Source organism: Pseudonaja textilis, chromosome Z (genome assembly GCF_049901715.1).
Source record: "Pseudonaja textilis isolate UNSWEBS1 chromosome Z, rPseTex1.2, whole genome shotgun sequence".
Lineage (NCBI taxonomy): Eukaryota > Metazoa > Chordata > Lepidosauria > Squamata > Elapidae > Pseudonaja > Pseudonaja textilis.
Window position 1 is genome coordinate 76,527,898 of NC_142008.1, and position 19,870 is coordinate 76,547,767.

General features: G+C 36.4%; 1 protein-coding gene across 1 annotated transcript in view; it reads left to right on the forward strand.

Annotated features, from left to right (window-relative positions):
- Positions 1-19,870, forward strand: part of ADCY1 (adenylate cyclase 1) — a 251,325-nt gene that overhangs the window by 179,387 nt on the left and 52,068 nt on the right. The window contains exons 5-7 of the mRNA XM_026702318.2: positions 5,194-5,321; positions 7,897-8,055; positions 16,900-17,041. Coding sequence (XP_026558103.1) covers positions 5,194-5,321; positions 7,897-8,055; positions 16,900-17,041 — 429 coding nt within the window. The remainder of the gene's footprint in view (positions 1-5,193; positions 5,322-7,896; positions 8,056-16,899; positions 17,042-19,870) is intronic.

The following is a 19,870-nucleotide window of genomic DNA, read 5'->3' on the forward strand; positions in this document are numbered from 1 at the left end:
TAAACACTATGAAGAGCATTTTTCAGGAGCTGCATGAAAAAGAGCTTATCTTCACTGAACTGCATCAGGTTTATATAATTTTGTCTTCATTGGATCAGAGTTATGACGATTATGTAACTTCATTGGAAGTGCTGCCAAAGGAAAACCTCACATTAACTGACATTACTGGCAGATTAATTGAAGAAGCCAGAGAAGGCTTGAAAGGGATCAACTCAGAAGGGAACAGCCACAAGAAGAGGAATTATCTTCGTCAGCCTACACAATTAGAAAATGTTTTAATTGTGGAAGAAAAGGACATTTGGCTAGATTCTGCAAGAAAGAAAAAGCCAAAATGCCAGCCAGAATGCAAAAAAGGCATCAAAAGGATAAAAAATGCTTAGAGTTAGCCATGTATAGCAACCAAACTGTGAACAATAATAATTTTTGGGTGGTAGATAGTGGAGCATCGCACTGCATAATGAAAGATAAGAAAAGATTTATTAAGATGTCCATGAGTTCACAGCAGATATCATTACCTAATGGCTGGAAACTGAAAGCAAAAGCTGAAGGTACTGCATATTGTCCTTGCATAAAGGAAAATGTAAAATGTTATATGTACCACAACTTAAGTTTAATTTACTTTCAGTTAGAGTTTTGATTAAACTAGGTTATGTAGTTACCTTTAGAGGAGAAAACTGCATAATAGAAAAAGAAGGTAAAAAAGTGACTGCAACTTTAAAAGGTGAATTGTATGTGTTAAATGATAATCAATTAGAAATTGTATCCTGCAAAGGATCAGGAGAACTGGCATACAGCAATGCAAAAGGAACTGAATTCACTAAAACAGATGGGAGTCTATGAGAATGTAAGATTACCTCCAGGTGAAAAGTCCATTGGATGCAAATGGATATTTAAATTAAAAACAGGTACAAATGGGACTGTTACCCATAAGGCTAGGTTGGTAGCTCAAGGATTTACTCAAACTGCATGTGATTATGATGAAGTGTTTGCACCGAGTTTAAAAGCAACAACCTTGAGAGTAGCTTTAGTGTGGGCAGCTAAGAAAAACTATATCATAAATCATTTAGATGTAGAAACTGCCTATCTGCACGCACCATTGCAGCACACTATATACCTAAAGAAACCTGTAGGGATTAAGGATGATAAAACTAATAATGACTGTTGGAAACTTAAAAAGAGTCTCTATGGATTAAAACAATCTGGTTATGAATGGAACCAATATATTGTTAAGGAGTTAAACAATATAGGGTTTAAAGCAGGTTTAGCTGATCCATGTTTATTCAAAAGAGAGAAAAATGGTGGAATAGTATCATTATTATTGTTGTTTACAGATGATATTGCTTTAATTACAAAAACTAATAATGAAGCTACTGAAATAATATTATTAGGTAAGAGGATAAAATTAAAGCAATTAGGAGAGATAAAACAGTATCTCGGATTGTCAATAAATAAAACCAATCGTGGCTATAAGATATCTCAAGAGGATAAGATTTATCAATTACTAAAAACATATAAGATGGAACTTTGTAAACCAGCAAAAACTCCAATGAGTCAGGAATTTTGCCGGACTGATGCTCAGAGTTCAAAATTCGATAAGACTATCTATCAGTCGTTAATTGGTAGTCTATCATACATTAGTAATTGGTCAAGGCCAGATATTGCCTATAGCATTAATCAATTGGCTCGTTTCAACGCTGAACCCAATGAACGACATTGGCAAGCAGCTAAACGTATCTTAAGATATCTTAAAAGGACAATGCACTATGCATTGTATTTGGAGCTAAAAGATGATTTGATTTTAAGTGCATATGCTGATGCAAGTTTTGCAACAGATATAAACACTAGGAAATCAACTTCTGGAATGGCTATACTATTAGGAAAAGCATTAATTGGTTGGAGGTCAATTAGACAGCAACACATAAGTATGTCCACAATGGAAGCAGAATTTTCATGTCTATCTTTATTATGTACTGATTTAATTCTGTATAAACAGTTGTTGTTGAATATGGGATTAACTGTTAATGATTCCATTGTTGTGTATGAGGACAGTCAAGCAGCCATACAGATGGCTACAAATATTGCTGTAAAAACGAGATCTAAGTATACAGATCTTAGATATCTGAATGTAAGACAATCTGTAAAAGATGGTTTAATAAGATTGGAATATTGTATGACTGAGCAAAATATTGCTGATCAGTTTACAAAAGCCCAAGGTGCAGTGAAACACAAAGAGAGTTGTGATGACTATGGGTTAAGATTGTAAATAGCTATATATATTATTATATTACCCAAAAGGGGAGAATGTTAGGTATAGCATTAGTTCACCTAACTAGTTTGGGTAAGATAATATATATATAAGCTATGATTCTTAGTTTAAAGTGTGTGTTACTTTAAATGCAAAGCATGTAATTTTTAAAAGTGTGTGAAACCACCATAAGAGGGAGCAAGAGACGCTGATGAGACGCTGACGATTCCCTGACGCTTTGCTGGCAATTACTGGAGTTGCAGACGGTAGAGAGGAGTTTCTGAGTTTGTTGCATATCTCTCTCTACTGCGAGGAGATAAATTACTGGACTGTTATTTTGTAAGTGTACCGACCTCTCATTTTCGACATTGGAATTTGCAAATGAATAAATCCCTGGACGGACTGAACTAAGTGTATGATATATGGACTGTTTTGACTATGTTTTAACTCTTGCTGGAATAAAACTACTTTAATTGGCACTGTATCTGCTTTTACTGAGTGTAAGCTACACAACACGATATCTCACATATTTTGCCTGCCTGCCTGACTGCCCTGCAGATTCTTGCTAGGGGTGTATCCCTAACACCTCTTCCTTTTCTTTCCGATCCTCCTTCGTCGTCTCTTTCAGCCCACTCTCCACCAATTTTTTTTCTTCTCCACTCCCATTAATGTCCTGCCATCTCCTTCTGCTTGAAAATTGCTCAGTCATTCCTTTCTCCATGTCTCTCCTTTCTCACCTCCGTCGTCCCAACTTTCCTTCTGATCCTTTCAACGTCTCTCCACTTCTACTTCACCTCCTCCTTCCTTCCAAGACTTTCTTTTCTTTCCTTTGTATCACTCTCACATCCCGATTGGATTTCACTTTCTCCTTCTCCACTCGCCACATTGGTCTCATAATCGCCCTCTGTCAAAAAAGCAGAGAGAAGTCAATTGTCTCTCCCTTATCACCTACTTTTTGCCACCTCCTTTTCTGGCTTCCCTGGATTTTCTTCTCCCACCAGTTCTCATCTTATTTCAATCTCCACCTTTCAGCTTCCTAGAACTATTCACTTCCAACGTATACCCCCTCTCCTTCAGTCTCTTTCTGTTTGTAAAAAGTGCTGAATCACAGTTCTTTCTTCCTGTCCCGCTGCCTGTACTATGGGGTTATCCCCCCTCACTGGAGCTCTTTTTTCCTCGGAAACAAGTTCAAACTTACTTTTGGCAAATCATCACAGTTGCAACTTTGGGATTTTAACTTCAACGACACTTTCTGTTGATAATCTTCTCACTTCCTCCTCATTCACGGTTCAGCCATAGCCTCGGGTCTGCCATAATAAAATGACAGACACTTTCACTTTGGGTTTTCAGGGGTTTCCCTTCTTGCCGGCTGGCGATCGCGTTTTGCCTCGCTGTCTTCCAGGCTTCCCCTGTTCTCCGCTTGGCTCTCCAGGCTCCTCATGCCCCGAAAGGTCCCAAAAAGTGAAAGAAACGGGATCCAGAGATGGAGACCACTCTCCCTTCACCCTTTCACCAAGGCATCACCACCGGAAATCTCCTCTGATCAAGGAGAGATCCAGTCTAGAAATAAGGAGAAATTTCCTGACACAAAGAACAATCAATCAGTTGAATAGTTTACCTTCAGAAGTTGTAGGTGCTCCATCATTGGAGGTTTTTGAGAAGAAATTGGACAGTTATTTGTCTGAAATGGTAATGGATCTCCTGCTTCAGCAGGAGGTTTGCCTACAATATTTCCAAGGTTCCTTCCAACTCTTATTCTGATATGGATATGTAATTTTTCTGTGCAAGTTGCTAGTTGGGTATTGAGCCTCATCACATGCATAAGCCAACTATTCCTCTCTTATACCCAGCAATTCTGAAGAAGTAACTGATCTTTCCCCATTGACCTGCCTATATACTCCTCTCATATTTTTCAAATATGAAAAAAGTGAATTTTAAACTTTGTTACCTAACAAGTACTTTAAATTAGCTAAACCTCTATGATTTTGAACAGGATCCTGGAATGGGGAAAATCTACTACCACAATCTACTTGTTCAGTAAACAAAAGAAGAAAACAGTAGATCTTTTTTTTCTCAGCAATCCATTACAGCTTGCTGATTTCCTACTGTAATTTCCTTTATTGCAATTAATTTTGGAAAGTCAGCAGTCCATACCTGTCCAGGCTACTGGCTGATAGCTGCACAGATAGGATAGCTTGCAAGGTGTTTGGACAAATGGATGGAGAGAGTATAAAATTTTCAGAAAGATTTCTTTTATATCCCAAATTAGCAATTTGCTAGGTATTTTCCTGATTATGAAGTCCTTATCAGTTTCAAAGGAAATAACTCACGACTGTTGGCAAAATTCTTAAGCAGATGTTTCCATCTTAGTTCATAATGAGTGCTCATGTGCTAGGAGAGTGCAATAGTTTCCCATTCCTCATTAGAAAACATTTAAAAGAGTCAATCCCAATTCTCTAAAGTACACTAAGAAATGATTGATTTATTTTATAACAATTAATTTGCCATCCTCATAGGCAGTCAGATGTATTCCATTGATTGATTCTAATGTAATGTTAGATTTGGTAATTATGGGCATCACACGTTAAACTCAGTGTAGACTAACTTGATATATCATCTTCTTCCTTGTCACCAAGCTTTATATATAACAGCAGCTGAAACTACAAGAAAACAAAGCAAAACCAAGAGTTATAGAATGCAGATATATAGAACTGCAGAAACAGATGTTTAAGGACACATAACATTTCTATGTATACTAAGTGAGATTATTTCAAAATGAAACATTAAAATGAATCATCAAAATGAAGCAATTAATAAACCAAGACTTCATAAAAGAGATGGCTGTGATACAACTAAGGCAATAGTGTTAGATAATTAAAGTTAGTTATTATAGAAACGTGTTCAATTAAGCTAATTTTACTCCTTTCCCTGTCTTTTGTTCATTAAAGGAAAACCATTGCAGAAGGATAAAGATCCTCGGGGATTGTTACTATTGTGTATCAGGATTGACTCAGCCCAAAACTGATCATGCTCATTGCTGTGTTGAAATGGGATTGGATATGATTGACACCATCACGTAAGTACTTTACATCAGTGGTGGGATTCAAAAATTTTTACTACAAGTTCTGTGGGCATGGCTTGGTGGGCATGGCAGGGGAAGGATATTGTAAAATCTTCAGCCAGAGGTGGTATTTGCTGGTTCTCCAAGCTACTCAAAAGCTCCACTACTGGTTCTCCAGAACTGGTCAGAACCTGCTGAATACCACCTCTTCTTTACATGCTTAATGTAATGTACAGTATTTTAGGCAAAAAAAATTCAATCATTTAATCATTTTAAGAAAAGTTTCTGAATAGAGCAAAAATGATAAAAGCAGGAGTAAGATCCTCTCATTACTTTAGGCTTCAGCATTATTCAATGTTGAATACAGAACAGGTCTGGATAATGTTCAGCCATTGAAAAACTGATGTAACTGAATGCCTACTTTCAGCTTTGTGAGTCTCAAGTTGTGAAAACGTCCTGCTCTAAAGACCCAAATTCTTCCAAGAAATTTATTTTGGTAGAACAGTATGTTTTGGGGATGATGGGGGATTTAAAAGACTAAATATCCACTGAATTTATCTTCTGGAAAAAACAGTTCTCATTTTCATCAGCAAGAAATAGCAGAGTTTAAAACTTCATCCTCCTTTGTTTAGCTGAGAACTGTTGTGCATTTGTGATTCCTCAGCCCTAAGGATTAACTTTTCATAGAAAACTGTTCAGAGGAACAGTATAAGGATTTTTTTAAATTTGTCATAAAATTAATACTCAGTCTAACATAGAAACAAAGGTAGATTAATGTCTTTTCAGAATAATGTCTTTTTATTTGTAATCTTTGAAAACAATTATTTATAACATTATTTTTCTGTGGGCCATGTTTGCTTAGTTACATAAAAACTATAAGACAGTAATTTATTACATTTAAATATTGCATGGTGGTCTCTGCAATTTATCTCTGACATGAACATTCCATTTTTGTCAGCTGTCATAACAATCTAAGATAAATATGCATAAATTTCTGATATAAGAAAAATAAGTAAATTAGGATCGTATGCAAAATAAGCAAATGCTTGTCAATGGAAGCACTGCATGGAAGTTGTATCTGAAAATAAATCAATTTTAGCAAAAATTGAACAAAAGCAAGCAAAAATTAAATAAATATATTTGAATGTTAACTGAGTGCATATTTGCCAGGTGACAATACCAAAGTGAAGATTGTAAGGAAAACATTAATAAAATGCCCTTGCTAATAGGTGCACTTAGACTAGAATTAAAAGAGGTATTTGCAAAATTTGTGTAAGCAAGATATTTCTCAAAAGCTGATAGAATTTTACTTCAAATAGTACAGAATAAGGCTATCTACTGGAAAATAAGGGGCATGGGGGGAGGAAAATGCAATATTGTCATGGGTTCAACATGATTGCATTGGATTGCAACTCTCATATCTATCTCTCCATTGCTTGGGAGTATTGATTCACAGTACACATAATCATAGCTGAGTATTATTACACTTTGTACTTGAAAATGAAAAGATTTGATTGAAATTCCTACTAACTTGCAAGTAGGTAAATGATACTATTTAAAAAGCAGGGTTGAAGAATGTGAGACAATTTATTGGAGCTCACAAGAAATTCCATGGTTTTTCTTCAGTAAGTAAAATGTTTTTGTTACATAGCTAAGAAATATTTGGAAATGTAATACATTCCATTGTTTTGCTATAAACACTACATATTTATTTTATTCATCAAATTTTGGAACCACCCATCTTCATCACAGAGGGAATCTGGGCAGTATAAAATAAAATAATAAAGCATGAAAAAGGTACATAAGGGTACATTAACATTTTAAAACAGACAAGGATAACTAAAACCACTATTTAAAGTCAATTGAAAAACAAAGGGACAGCTTTCAGGGCATTTATCATTCCCATGGCTGCGTGCTCCTCTTCATTGCCCATTATTTGATAATAAGCATGTTGAATTGGATCCCGGAACAAGTCAAGTCAGGTCACATGGTGATCTGCTTTACGACCTTGACAACTTAAACTGTAATTGCCAGGTTCACTTACGGTTTTAACTCAAGGACTGCTTGTACCATAGTGGGTATGGCTTATCTTTTTGAATTAGTGCAATAAAATCTCTTCTCTATGCCACAGAACATGGCTGTGGAAAATTCTAAGCAAAACCGACATTGTCCCAGGTTTAAGGATTTAATCTTATACTGAATTCTTGGTATAATGTCTGCATCTATCACTTGATCTAATACAGCTTCATTAATGCTATCAATGTAAATGATCAATAAAATTTTCAATAATATATTTGGGTTTTCACTTATACATTTGGATTAACTATTTCATACAACAACCTGTGGAGTCCTGGGATTTCAGTGTTATCCAGAATTGCATGATTTGCTATAGCTAAGCAATGTAGTCACATTACTTCAGGCTTTATGACTAAACATTACATAATAATGGAAATTCTGGTCCCAATTGCCATTGTAACCCAAGTAGTATCTGAAGTAACAATACTGAAGTTTTTAAATATTTGATTTTATGAGGGGAGGGTAAACAAGATAATCTTTTGATAAATAATATTCTAATTTTTCTATATTTCAGATCAGTAGCTGAAGCCACTGAAGTAGATCTCAATATGAGAGTTGGTTTGCACACTGGAAGGGTTCTTTGTGGAGTTCTGGGTCTTCGAAAATGGCAGTATGATGTTTGGTCAAATGATGTGACTCTTGCTAATGTAATGGAAGCCGGAGGGTTGCCTGGGTAAGTCAATATGTTTTCCAGTTATTTATTTATGAAGCACAAATAGTATATTGATGCCACTGCTATAAAAATAAGTGAAATGCTAGACAAAGTCAAATCTATAACTCTTTTTGTCTAATTTAAATTTGTTTTCGTTGTAAATATGTAAACCAGTGGCAGATATGTCCTGATTCTAGCTCTTCCTTAGATTTGAGAATAGGATCACCAAAATTACAATATATTATTTTACCATATATCCACCAGTCCCACTTTGTTACTATTTCTTTTCTAAAAAAAAAAACTTTATGGGGAACACTCAAAGATGCATCTTTGAGAAAACCTTGTTTTATATTTATTCTAAACTCTTAGAATGGCATGCTTAACAAATTGTTATTGAAATCAACATTTACTTTAACTTTATCATACCATAGGTAACTGTGCCATCCAAATCTTAATTCATCACCTTCTAAAATCTAGTAGTCTCTTATTCTGAAGATTCACCCATTCTTTTAGCTGCACCACATCAAATAACAACATACAATATAAATACAGTTTCAAATCTGGTAAACCCCAAACCCCTCTTTCTTTAACATGTAATATATCTATAACATGTAATATATATTTAACATGTAATATATAACATGTTTATATCTGATTCTTGGTTTTTTTTTCCTTGTCATATAAACTTAGAAATATTATTTTGCCATTTTTTTAAATGGAGTGTCAGTTGCAAGTATTGGTAATGTCTGAAACACAAAAAGCACCTTTGGTAAGACATTCATTTAATTACAGAAATGTTACCCAATAATAATAAATGCAATTTATCCCATTTTAATAAGTTCTCTTTAATATTATTCCAGAGAGCCACATAATTATTTTGAAATAGTTTTGTCTTTATCAGTAAGACCCCCAAATATTTCACCTTTTTCTCCACTCTAAAACCAGACTTTTTAGTCAACATATCACACTCTTATGAGATCATATTCTTAGAAAGCATTGTTATTTTCTTTTTGTTTATTTTAGAATCTACTAAAACCCCAAACTCATTTACTTTCCTCATTAAATGTATTATATTATTTTGGGGTCTTTGCAAGATTATAACCAAATCATCAGCAAATGCCCTCAATTTATAAACTTCCTTCTTGATACCTGTTATTTTCTCATTTTGCCTAATATTTTATTGAAAGTTTCCAACCCCAAATAAACAACAAAGGAGACAAGGGACATACTTTTCTCATACATGAATTAGTTAAATCGCCATTGATAATTTTTGCTTGCTGTGTCATATAAACAGCTTTGACCCCTTAAATAAAGTTCTCTCCGAAGTCCATTTCTTCCAGCACTTTATGTCAAAAGCCTTCTCTGTATCTAAGAACATTAAAGCTGACTGTTTCTCATTATGGTATTGTAAATATTCAATAATATTCAATAGTAGACACTCTAAGGTTAAAGTTTTTGGGGTTTGGGGAAAAAAACCCACAGAGTCAGGTGGAGTATTCCAGACATTGACCACTCTGTTGCTGAAGTCGTATTTCCTGCAATCAAGTTTGGCGCGATTAACCTTGAGTTTGTATCTATTGTTTGCTTTTGTGCTGTTATGGTTGAAGCTGAAGTATTCATTGTTGTTGGCATAGTAATTTAATTTAATATAAAATTTTGGAGTAAATCAAATTCTTTTAAAGTTCATATTTTGCATCTTTCTTGACTTCTCCTTTTTAAATGATTGTATTGAATGAAATGGCCTCTCATAACAACTTTGTTCCCTCCACAAATAGTCCTTAATACTGTACCTTGCCCAAAATTATTATTAAAATATTAATGTTTCTCTCTGCAGTGTTTTAACTTTTTCTCCTTCTGTAGAATACTCATTCAATCTCCATCTGAACTGAGGCCCTTCTTGTAAATGTCAGAACTGGATTATGACCTAAAAATGTTTAGGCAAAATATCATTTTTGAAACTTTATCAGCGAAGTTCTAGAAAGTTCACATCATACCTATTACTGAAAAGGATTCATACAAATAACATTTTTGTGGTCAATAACCAGCAGAAAGAAGAAAAGAAAATAATGTTCAAATATCCAGAATATCCAAAAATAAATACGTAGAAAATATCACTAAAACACTTTATTCTTATTAAAACTAACCTAAAATATAGAATTATGGAGCCCCCCCGACAAATCTGAGGAAGATACTGCACAGTAGCTGACATTAAAAAATGACCAATGAGTAATGCTGAGGCAAAGCCTTTTCCTACACAAACAAGTTCAATTGCTCTTCATTAGTTTTTATTTAATTTTGTATGCCACCACAGGTCAACTCGTAAAGCATTCCTGGCCCGCTTTTGAATTGCCATAGGCAGGAGTGAGGAGAACCAGGGCTGGGATTCTACCGGTTCTGACCGGTTTTATAGAACCCCTTGTTAACTTTCTAATCAGTTCGGAGAACCAGTTGTTAGAAGAAATCTCCGTTTGTTTTTTTCCATCCATATTCAGTGGTGGGATTCAAATTTTTTTTACTAACGGTTCTGTGGGCATGGCTTGGTGGGCGTGGCAGGGGAAGGATACTGTAAAATCTCCAGTCAGAGGTGGTATTTTCTGGTTCTCTAAACTACTCAAAATTTCCACTACCATTCTCCAGAACTGGTCAGAATCTGCTGAATACTACCTCTGTCCTTATTACATTCTTGGCAGTATGCCTAGACTTACTGTCTCTGAAGGAGTTTTTTTTTCTTTCCTGGTACTTTCTTAAAAGAGAAGGGTTGTTTTAAGCTTTTTACACTGCTGTTGGGAGGAAATACTCCCCTGGAAATACTTCCAGCCAACATGCAATGATCAGCACTTTGAAGAAATAATTGAATAATGAAGCATAGCTGCAAAAAGAAACTTTTTAATGACAAGGAACCAAGATGATAGTTTTTGGTGAAGTTTAATTCTGTCCTTGGTGATGTTTAATCCTGTCTTTATTGATGGGATAATTTCCCGATTCACCTTTTTTGGAAGGAAAAAGGTTAATCTCTTTTTTTAATCAAGTTTTTTATTTATTCTACTTATAGTCATCAATACATAAATGGTGTGGCTTGGTGGTACTCTCAATTTTGTTTCCACATTACATCCTTTCTCTCACTTCTTCCTCTTTTTTTAATAAAACTTTTGTTAATTTGCTAATTTCAGTTATTAGCTATTAATTCTTTTCAACACATTGTATTCCAGCATTTACTTATGCCTATTTAGTGCCAAAACCCCAATAATTATCCAATTTAATTTCCAGATTTTTGTGTTCAAATATATAAATTTTCAACTCCAAATTAATTCTTTCAATATTCGAAGCTAATTGTATAAGTTCCAATTTCCTTCTTTTTGTCTCTGGTCGCCGCTTCAATACACTTTCACAAAATATTTCTTTATTCCTTAATTCCGGGGTACCTTAATATCCATATATTTAGCCTGGTTCACTCTCTGCTCGCAACTTCACCTCTCCAGCACAGTCTAAGTTTCCTGGACTGCTTCCCATCTTTTTGGTGGCCATTTTTGACCACCGCTGCAACTTGTCTTCAGAAGGGGTTTATCCTGTCAGGGAGGGGAGATGCAGCTCCCCTTGACCCTCCAAGCAATTCCCTCTTTCTTCACCACCCCTCCAGTCCCAATTGGGACTCTCCAACAAGTGAGCTCAGAGTGAAACCATGTACAATTGCAGATTCTGCTCTGACCATGATGGAAGAGCAACCAGTAGCTCCTGAAAAAAGGCTAATCTCTGTTCCTGGAAAGAAACTGGGCTGAGAAATCTGGTTAGTTCCTGTGTCTATTTGTTCTGGTAATTGGTTTAACAAGCAACAGCTACTGTTGTGATTTAATTAATTATATTGTGTTTGAATTTTTTTCTTGCCTTCTTCTATTTGGGGAGGAGGGTCTTCCTTCACTGCTTTAATACTATCTGGGACTGTCCTTTTGGGGTATACTTCCAAGAGGCAGGATGCAAGCTTGGCACTGTTTTTTTTTTACTGCCTTTCTGGGGGGCATGTGGTCTTTCCTTAAATCTGGGTGATTTCCTTAGGATATCTTGTGAACTGAGTGAAACCAGCTGGTAATTTTAAGTGGTGCAAATGGATCTAAGGATTGCTTTTCCTGAGTATGCTCTTTCTGGAGAGTTTAAATGACCTCTCTGCTAAAGGGTTTCACTATGAGCAAGAGTTGGCTGCTGATAGTTATCATTGCATTTTAACTATTTTAATTCCTCAGCGTGCTTGGCACCCTGCCTGATTTGTAACTTAGGATTGCAGGTATTTTTAATCTAATTATTGGTATTTAGGGCAGCTTTTTGCAAGCAAAGAAACTTTTTGTATTGTTGTATAGGTAATCCTTGACTTGCAACAGTTCATTTAGTGACCACTCGAAGTTACAATGGCACTGAAAAAAGTGACTTATGACCATTTTTCACACCTATGGCCATTGCAGCATCCCCACTGTCATGAGAGGCCGGGCAAAAAGAAATGCCCCTTGACATGAGTGACATCGAGTTGGCCGCACCGACCCAGTCACATGACCACCAAGCCATACCCACCAACTAAGCCACGCCCACAGAACCAGTTGCTTAAAAAAATTGAATCCCACCACTGGGGAAAACTGATGGAGAAGCTCAGTTGCTATGACCAGAAGCACATTCCACACATACCTTTCTCTAGATTGTATCCCAGGTTCATAGAGCAAGCTAGAGAGCCTTGTTTTCTACAGCCTGTGAAAGTGCTTTGTTGGATAATGTGATTTATGACATACCCTGGGAGGAGGGGGGAAATAGGGTTATAGGTGGGGCAGAATATTATGTGGGGCAGAGCCGACCGCACTTGGGAAAGTGCCGACATGTTGCTTCTAATAAATAATTGGATTTTTTTTTTAAACGTGGCTTGAGTGTGTCCCGTTTTTGCCTCCCTGGTGTCCAGAGACACTCTGCAGGCCAAAAATGCAGCAATTTTTGCCTCCCAAGCCTCTGTGCATCTCACCAGGGGGCGCAGAAATAGGACCCACTGAGGCCTCTGGAGGCCAAAAACGCACCCATTTTTGGCCTGCCGAGTACCTCTGGACATTAGAGAGGGCAAAAATGGGACATACTGAGGCTTTGGGAGACCAAAAATGGGCCTGTATTCACTGTATAAGACACCCAGACTTGCCACTCACCTTTGGGGGGAGAGAAGTGCATTTTAAACTCTGAAAAATCCCTAGGAGAGGGAGCTTGTTTCCACCCACTTTGAAACTTATATTCTGATATCAGAAGCACTAAGCCGGGAGAGACAATATCAACTTCACCCATAGAATAGCATAGCTTATCAAATTCTGGTCTCCATTTTCATCATTCCATCCTCCATGCATAATGAGGCATTAGAGACACAGTGTGGAATTTGAAAAATTACTTTCAGGAATGTAGACTGCACAAGTTCTAATGGTATGAAATTGGAACATGGTCTAAAGTGTGCACCATATAATAATTGGGTTAGATCAGGGATCCCAACCCACGAGACATGATCCAGTACCAGGCTGCTTGGTACCAGTCTTAGAAGCAGGGGGTGAGTGCATGTATGCACACAGCTCTATTTGTTCAAGCAGCAGGCACACATGCCCACCTCTTGCACAAATGGTACTGCATGCATATGCTCACTCACACGGAATGATACTCTCCTCCCCGCCAGTCTGCAAAGCCAGAAAGGTTAGGGAATGTTGGGCTAGAGACTTAGTCTTAGAAAGCTTGAGGGCTACAGGTATGTAGTGACCTCCACTGGCACAATAAAATCTTAAGATAATGCATTTTGTGAAGCATAGTTCACATGAGACCTTTTATGGCCATTAGCCTGAAAGATTACTCCCAGATATGAGAAGCATTCCAAATGAAAGTAAATATAGATATCCTAGGATAATGTTGCAGGATCCAATCCAGTGGTGAGATTCAATTTTTTTTTACTACTGGTTCTGTGGGCGTGGCCTGGTGGGTGTGTCAGGGGAAGGATACTGTAAAACCTCCAGTCAGAGGTGGTATTGGCCAGTTCTCCAAACTACCCAAAATTTCCGCTACTGGTTCTCCAGAACTGGTCAAAACCTGCTGAATACCACCTCTGATTCAATCTGTGTTGGTCACCAAGACCAGAGGTTTGTCTTCCAAGTTTTCATACTAATGCTGAAGACCAACTTTAGGGAAGAAGGTGGGGCTGGGCAGCAAAGCCAAACAACAACCAGCAACTTAATAGCAGCCATCAACACTCCAATCAGTGTTTAAAAAGCCACATATAACAGGCAGCATATAAATATCACACACTGAACAGCACACACCCCCTGCTAGAGAGGAGTTCCCTGAAGGTGTACTCCAGCTCAAGTCCAAAAGTTTGGAAGGCAAAACCTCTGGCTCCGATGACCAATCCAGATTGTTTCCTGAATGAGAAGCATTGCACTTGCTTGATGGTATGGTTGTTAATAATCAGGTATGCTTTTTAGGTTAAATTTGTAAAATGCCTTGTTAATTTTATAGTTGATTTCCAAGTGGTTCTCTTTATAATAATATATGAAAGTATTTAAAGTTCTTGAATCGAATGTGTATGCTATAGAGAATTGCTGCATTATCTGAATATATCAGCATAATATGTGTCTCTGCTAATTTGGGTGGATTTCTGTAAAAAGGTATAGTCTTTTGCTAATCTATTTTTTAACCTTTGTATCAAGGCAACCAAGGTTAAATTGTCCATCAATTCAAAAAAGATTTGGAATAGTCTATTTTGTGAGCATTTTGTCCCTTTATTTGATGTTCTGTCAAGTCAGCAAAGTTACAGAGTAACCATTCATCAAGTAGACACCACTTTTCATAAGTAAATGATATTAATTCATCCATAAAATATTTAAAAAATTGATTTGCATTTAATTGGTACATAAATTCCTACTATCCAGTGGTGGCTGCAACTGATTTAATAACTGGCTCTGCGTGTGTGCACAGCATTAAAAAAACACCAATTTGAACCTCAAAAGCTTATCTTCTAGGACAGCCCCAGTAAGTAAAACAATTGAGGCGCGGAAATCCACTGTGCTGAGTGAATCAGCTGAGCTCAGAAAGGTGGAATTATAGGATAGGATAGGATAGAGTGGGGGTGGGTGGGCAGGACCAGTTCTAGCGAACTACCAGTTCGCTAGAACTGGTCTGGACCGGCAGCCGCCCACCACTGCTTTTACCATTATCTTTATCCCATTTAGTCCACTTTTATTGCGACAATCTACCATATTCTTGTCTTCTTACAAGCTTAAGTTTAAGCTGAAGTTTTACATAAAACACAACTTCATTTCTCTAGTTTAGTCCAATTGAGATAGATTCCTCTCCTAATATTTTATTAACTAAATATTTTCTATCTTTTATTTAATGTGGATTTCTTGTAGGAAAAGAATGTCTAGATTTAATCGCTTTGAGGAGTATTGGATCAATTAATACTTCATTATATATGTGTGTGTGTGTGTGTGTGTGTGTGTGTGTGTATGAATATATGTATATATGTACATACCTGAAAAATACCCGAAAATACTCGAACAAAGCTGAATGCCATACTTGTAAGTACCCGCGAAAACTTAAAACAAATATGTATATATGTATATATATGTGTGTGTTTTCTTAAGTTTTGGCGGGTACTTACATGTATGGGATTCAGCTTTGTTCGGGTATTTTCCCACGTCATTATAGTTGTGCTTTGAAAGTTGTAGCAACGTTTCGGCAGAATCTCATCTGCCATCATCAGGCTTCTGTATTGTGTTCATCTGTGAGTCAGACTTTTACAGTGGTTTCAGTTTTAAATTTGGGGCTAGCCTACTGCTGTGCCAGAATGGATTTTTCTTCATCATGATTGGTTGGGAGTCTTGGTCTGTGTTTATTGGTCTTGGAGTTTGCTGTGTTCTGCTTGATTGGTGTTTCTAATATCTTCTGTCTGTTTTTTTTGTCTGGCTTTTTTTGTCTTGATTGGCTGGCAACATTGTGTTCCTGTATTGGAGGCTTTTGTGCAGCCTGGCTCCGAGTAAATGGATGGCTATCATTAGTTAGGAAGCTAGGTTTCATCTGGGTGCCTGGTTGGGGTGCGTTTGAGCTGGAGGTATCAGGGAGGATCTGTTTGTGCACAGGTGTTTGCCTGGCTTGTGGTGTGGAGATTTTTTTGTTTGTGAGTGTAGGCTTCCAAATAATTGACAGTCTGGTGGAATCATCTCTTCTATTCATGCTTTCAGGTCTTTTTTCAATCTCTATGGCTTCTCTGATAATTCTGTAGCTGGGGTTTTGTATAGTGGCTAGGGTTTTGGTGCAGAAACGGCTGTGAAAGTCTGACTCACAGACGAACACAATACAGAAGCCTGATGATGGCAGATGAGATTTTGCCGAAACGTTGCTACAACTTTAAAAGCACAGCTATAATGACATGGGAAAATACCTGAACAAAGCTGAATACCATACATGTAAGTACCCGCATGTAAGTAAATACCCCCATGTAAGTACATATTGTGTTCGTCTGAATATATATATATATATATATATATATATATATATATATATATATATATATATATATATATATATATTCCTTTTTATTTTAAAAGGATGAGGAATCCAAATTGTGTGCAGTTCTTCTTCCATAACTTTTGTTTTCCAAAATCAAATTGGTTTTGATTTTGGTTTGGATCAAGTTTATTCTCCATTGCCTTCACTTCTTGTGTTTGGTCTACACTGAATTGTTTGAAAGTAAAATCTTTTGGGATAAAACGGAAGGATTGATTTTCATGTATCAAGAAAGAAGATTCAGACTGAATTCTATAAAGAAAGCTAATGGATCGTAGTATTAAACAACTATTCTTTATTTATACTTAGGAAAGTACATGTAACAAAGACCACTTTGGAGTGCCTAAATGGTGACTATGAGGTAGAGCCCGGATATGGCTATGAAAGGAACAGTTTCTTAAAGAAGCATAATATTGAAACCTTTTTCATTGTGCCATCTCATCGGAGAAAGGTTTGCACTTGATTTTTTATTAATTATGTATTAGATTTTTTAAATTCATACATACTTAGATAATAGTATGAAATAATGAACAGATGATAAACTGATTGAATTGGAAATGTTATTTGTGTTGAAATGTTATGTTCAAGAATGGAAAGTTTGTTTTTACTATAAACTAACCTTTTTCACAAGGAAAAAAGTTTGTACAAGAAAATTGTACAAAATGCTATTTATTTAACATATTTTTATGAATAAGAACAACTTCATGGTTATGCTTTTTGTTTTATAGGTAATCCTCAACTTACAATATTCATTTGGTGACAGTTCAAAATCACAGTGGCATTGAAAAAAGTGATTAATGACCAATTTTCACATTTATGACCACTGCAGTGTCCCATGGTCATGTGATCAAAATTTAGATGTTTGGCAACTGGCATGTATTTATGACAGTTGTGGTGTCTTGTGGACATCTAATAATCTTTTACAACTTCCAACAAGCAAAGTCATAGCTGGATTCACTTCATCTTATTAACTTAACAACTGTGGTGATTCCTTTAACAACTGTAGCAAGAAAGGTCATAAAATGGAGCAAAAATCACTTGATAACTGTCTTGCATAGCAACAGAAATTTTGGGCTCAGTTGTGGTCAAAAATTGAGGATACCTGCACTCCCATTCATTGTGTCCTTAAAAGATTAAATTTCATTTCTTTCTCCAAAAACTCCAAAAAGAAGACAAAGCATCATTTTTGGCATATGATAAATAAGTGCAAAGAGGTTGCTAGTAATTGAATTGTTAGCACCTGGTAGAAGTGTCTATGTGTTAGTTAGCAGATAATTGCATAGATCATGGAAACAGGTTGCAGATGAAAGCCATTTATGTAATGCAGTGGTGGGATTCAAAAAAATTTACTAGTGGTTCTGTGGGCATGGCTTGGCAAGGGAAGGATAATGTAAAATCTCCAGTCAGAGGTGGTATTTGCCAGTTCTCCAAACTACTCAAAATTTCTACTACTGATTCTCCAGAACTGGTCAGAACCTGCTGAATACCACCTTTGATGTAATGTATAACATAAGTTTAGATCAGGTGCTTCAGACTACTAAATATATCCTGAAAAGAAGATTTCTGGTCAACAGAGGAAATTACCAGGGCTGGATTGATTATAATGTTGGAGAAGGAGGTTCATAAAGAAACAACATTAACAACAAGGGCAAACTCTCATCCCAAGACTTTAAAATGTAGGGATCTGGAGGAAATACAGAAATAAACCTCCCCTCTATTTAATATTTCTATATGCAGCATGAATATTTTACAGGGAATTCATGCAAAGATATGGTTTGCTGGCTTTCGTCCTACTGCATTACATAAATTTAATGTGACATGCAAATTCAGTAGAGGTTTGCTTTATTTTTGATAACAAATGGAAAATTTATGCTATCTGAAACATTTTAAATTTTCTATTTTATTAGTGACTATATTTTAAATTCTGTATTCCTGTGTATTATTGGTCTGAAACTATAAATAAATTATTGATTTATGGTATATTTTTATTTACATTGTTTTAATAAGTTATTATTTCTGTTGGTAATTCTCAGCTCCTCAGTACACTTTAGGAAGCCTGCCTATATAATTATATGTGTGCATTTTGCCTTGCAAACAAAAATACGATAGACTTCACAATAAAATAAATAAATGTGCTTGACATAATTCCAGAAAGATAGTTTCCATTATTTTTGTTTCTCCCTCCATTACAGTTTCTAGAAAGAAAGAATATGAAACAATGGAAAAACTGGATTCTTCATAGGATTCTCTTTTGGATTCATGGCAATTGCACCATAAAAACCAAGAGTTCTTTATTTAATTAAACAATTGTTTTCACATTCATATCTATGGATTCTTGAGCTGGTAGCAGATTTGAACAGTGAGGAGTTTGGGGAGGAGAATGGGCCAGTTTTGGAGTCTGGGGAAGGCTCTGATGAGTGCTCTGCATCAGAGACAGATATAGGCCAGGGCCATCTGACAGGTATCAGCTGCCTTTGGAGTCAGACATCAATGAGGCAGAAGAACAGTTAGAGCTTGTTTCCAGTGTGTGCATGCACAGAGTTGCCAGATGAAGAGAACAGCTGATAAGCAAGGGACGACATGCAAAGAAAGCCACAGGTAGACTGTGATTGGCCCCTCCCCTAGAGTATAAAAGAGGAGCGAAAGGGAAGTGGGGCTTTGCAGGAAATAATTGGTTCATTCAGGCATGCTTGCCAAGTATTGCAGCATCTGAAAGATACAGCCCTGGCCCCTCTTCAGCCTGATAAACCTTTGTAATTGGGAATTATCATGAAAAACTGTTAGCCAGAACTTTGTTGGAGAGGAAATTCATTGTAAATCAAATAAAAGGGGTTTATCAGAACAAGGACTCAGCTTCGTGCTGTTGAGGGAAGTCTAGGTCAGAACACCTCTAGTGGATCTCCTTTCATATGTAGAATCTATTGTGCATCATCATTATATAGTGCTATGGGGAGGGAGACCTATTCTGTAGGAGGAAAAAGTTAAACTTTATGACAGAAAAGAGATTTATTTTCCTTCCTTCCTTCCTTCCTTCCTTCCTTCCTTTCTTCCTTCCTTCCTTCCTTCCTTCCTTCCTTTCTTTTTAACTTGATTTACTGCCCATCTCACTGAGTGGTTACTCTGGGGGATTTGCAACAGTAAAACATGGAGAAATTAAAAAAGTGTAAACACATCAAAGTAATGAAACAATAAAGATAACTAACAGAATAAATGATGAAGGTAATATGAGATTAAAAATTGAAAGTGGGTAGCAAGGGGCAAAGAGAGAGGTAGGCATACT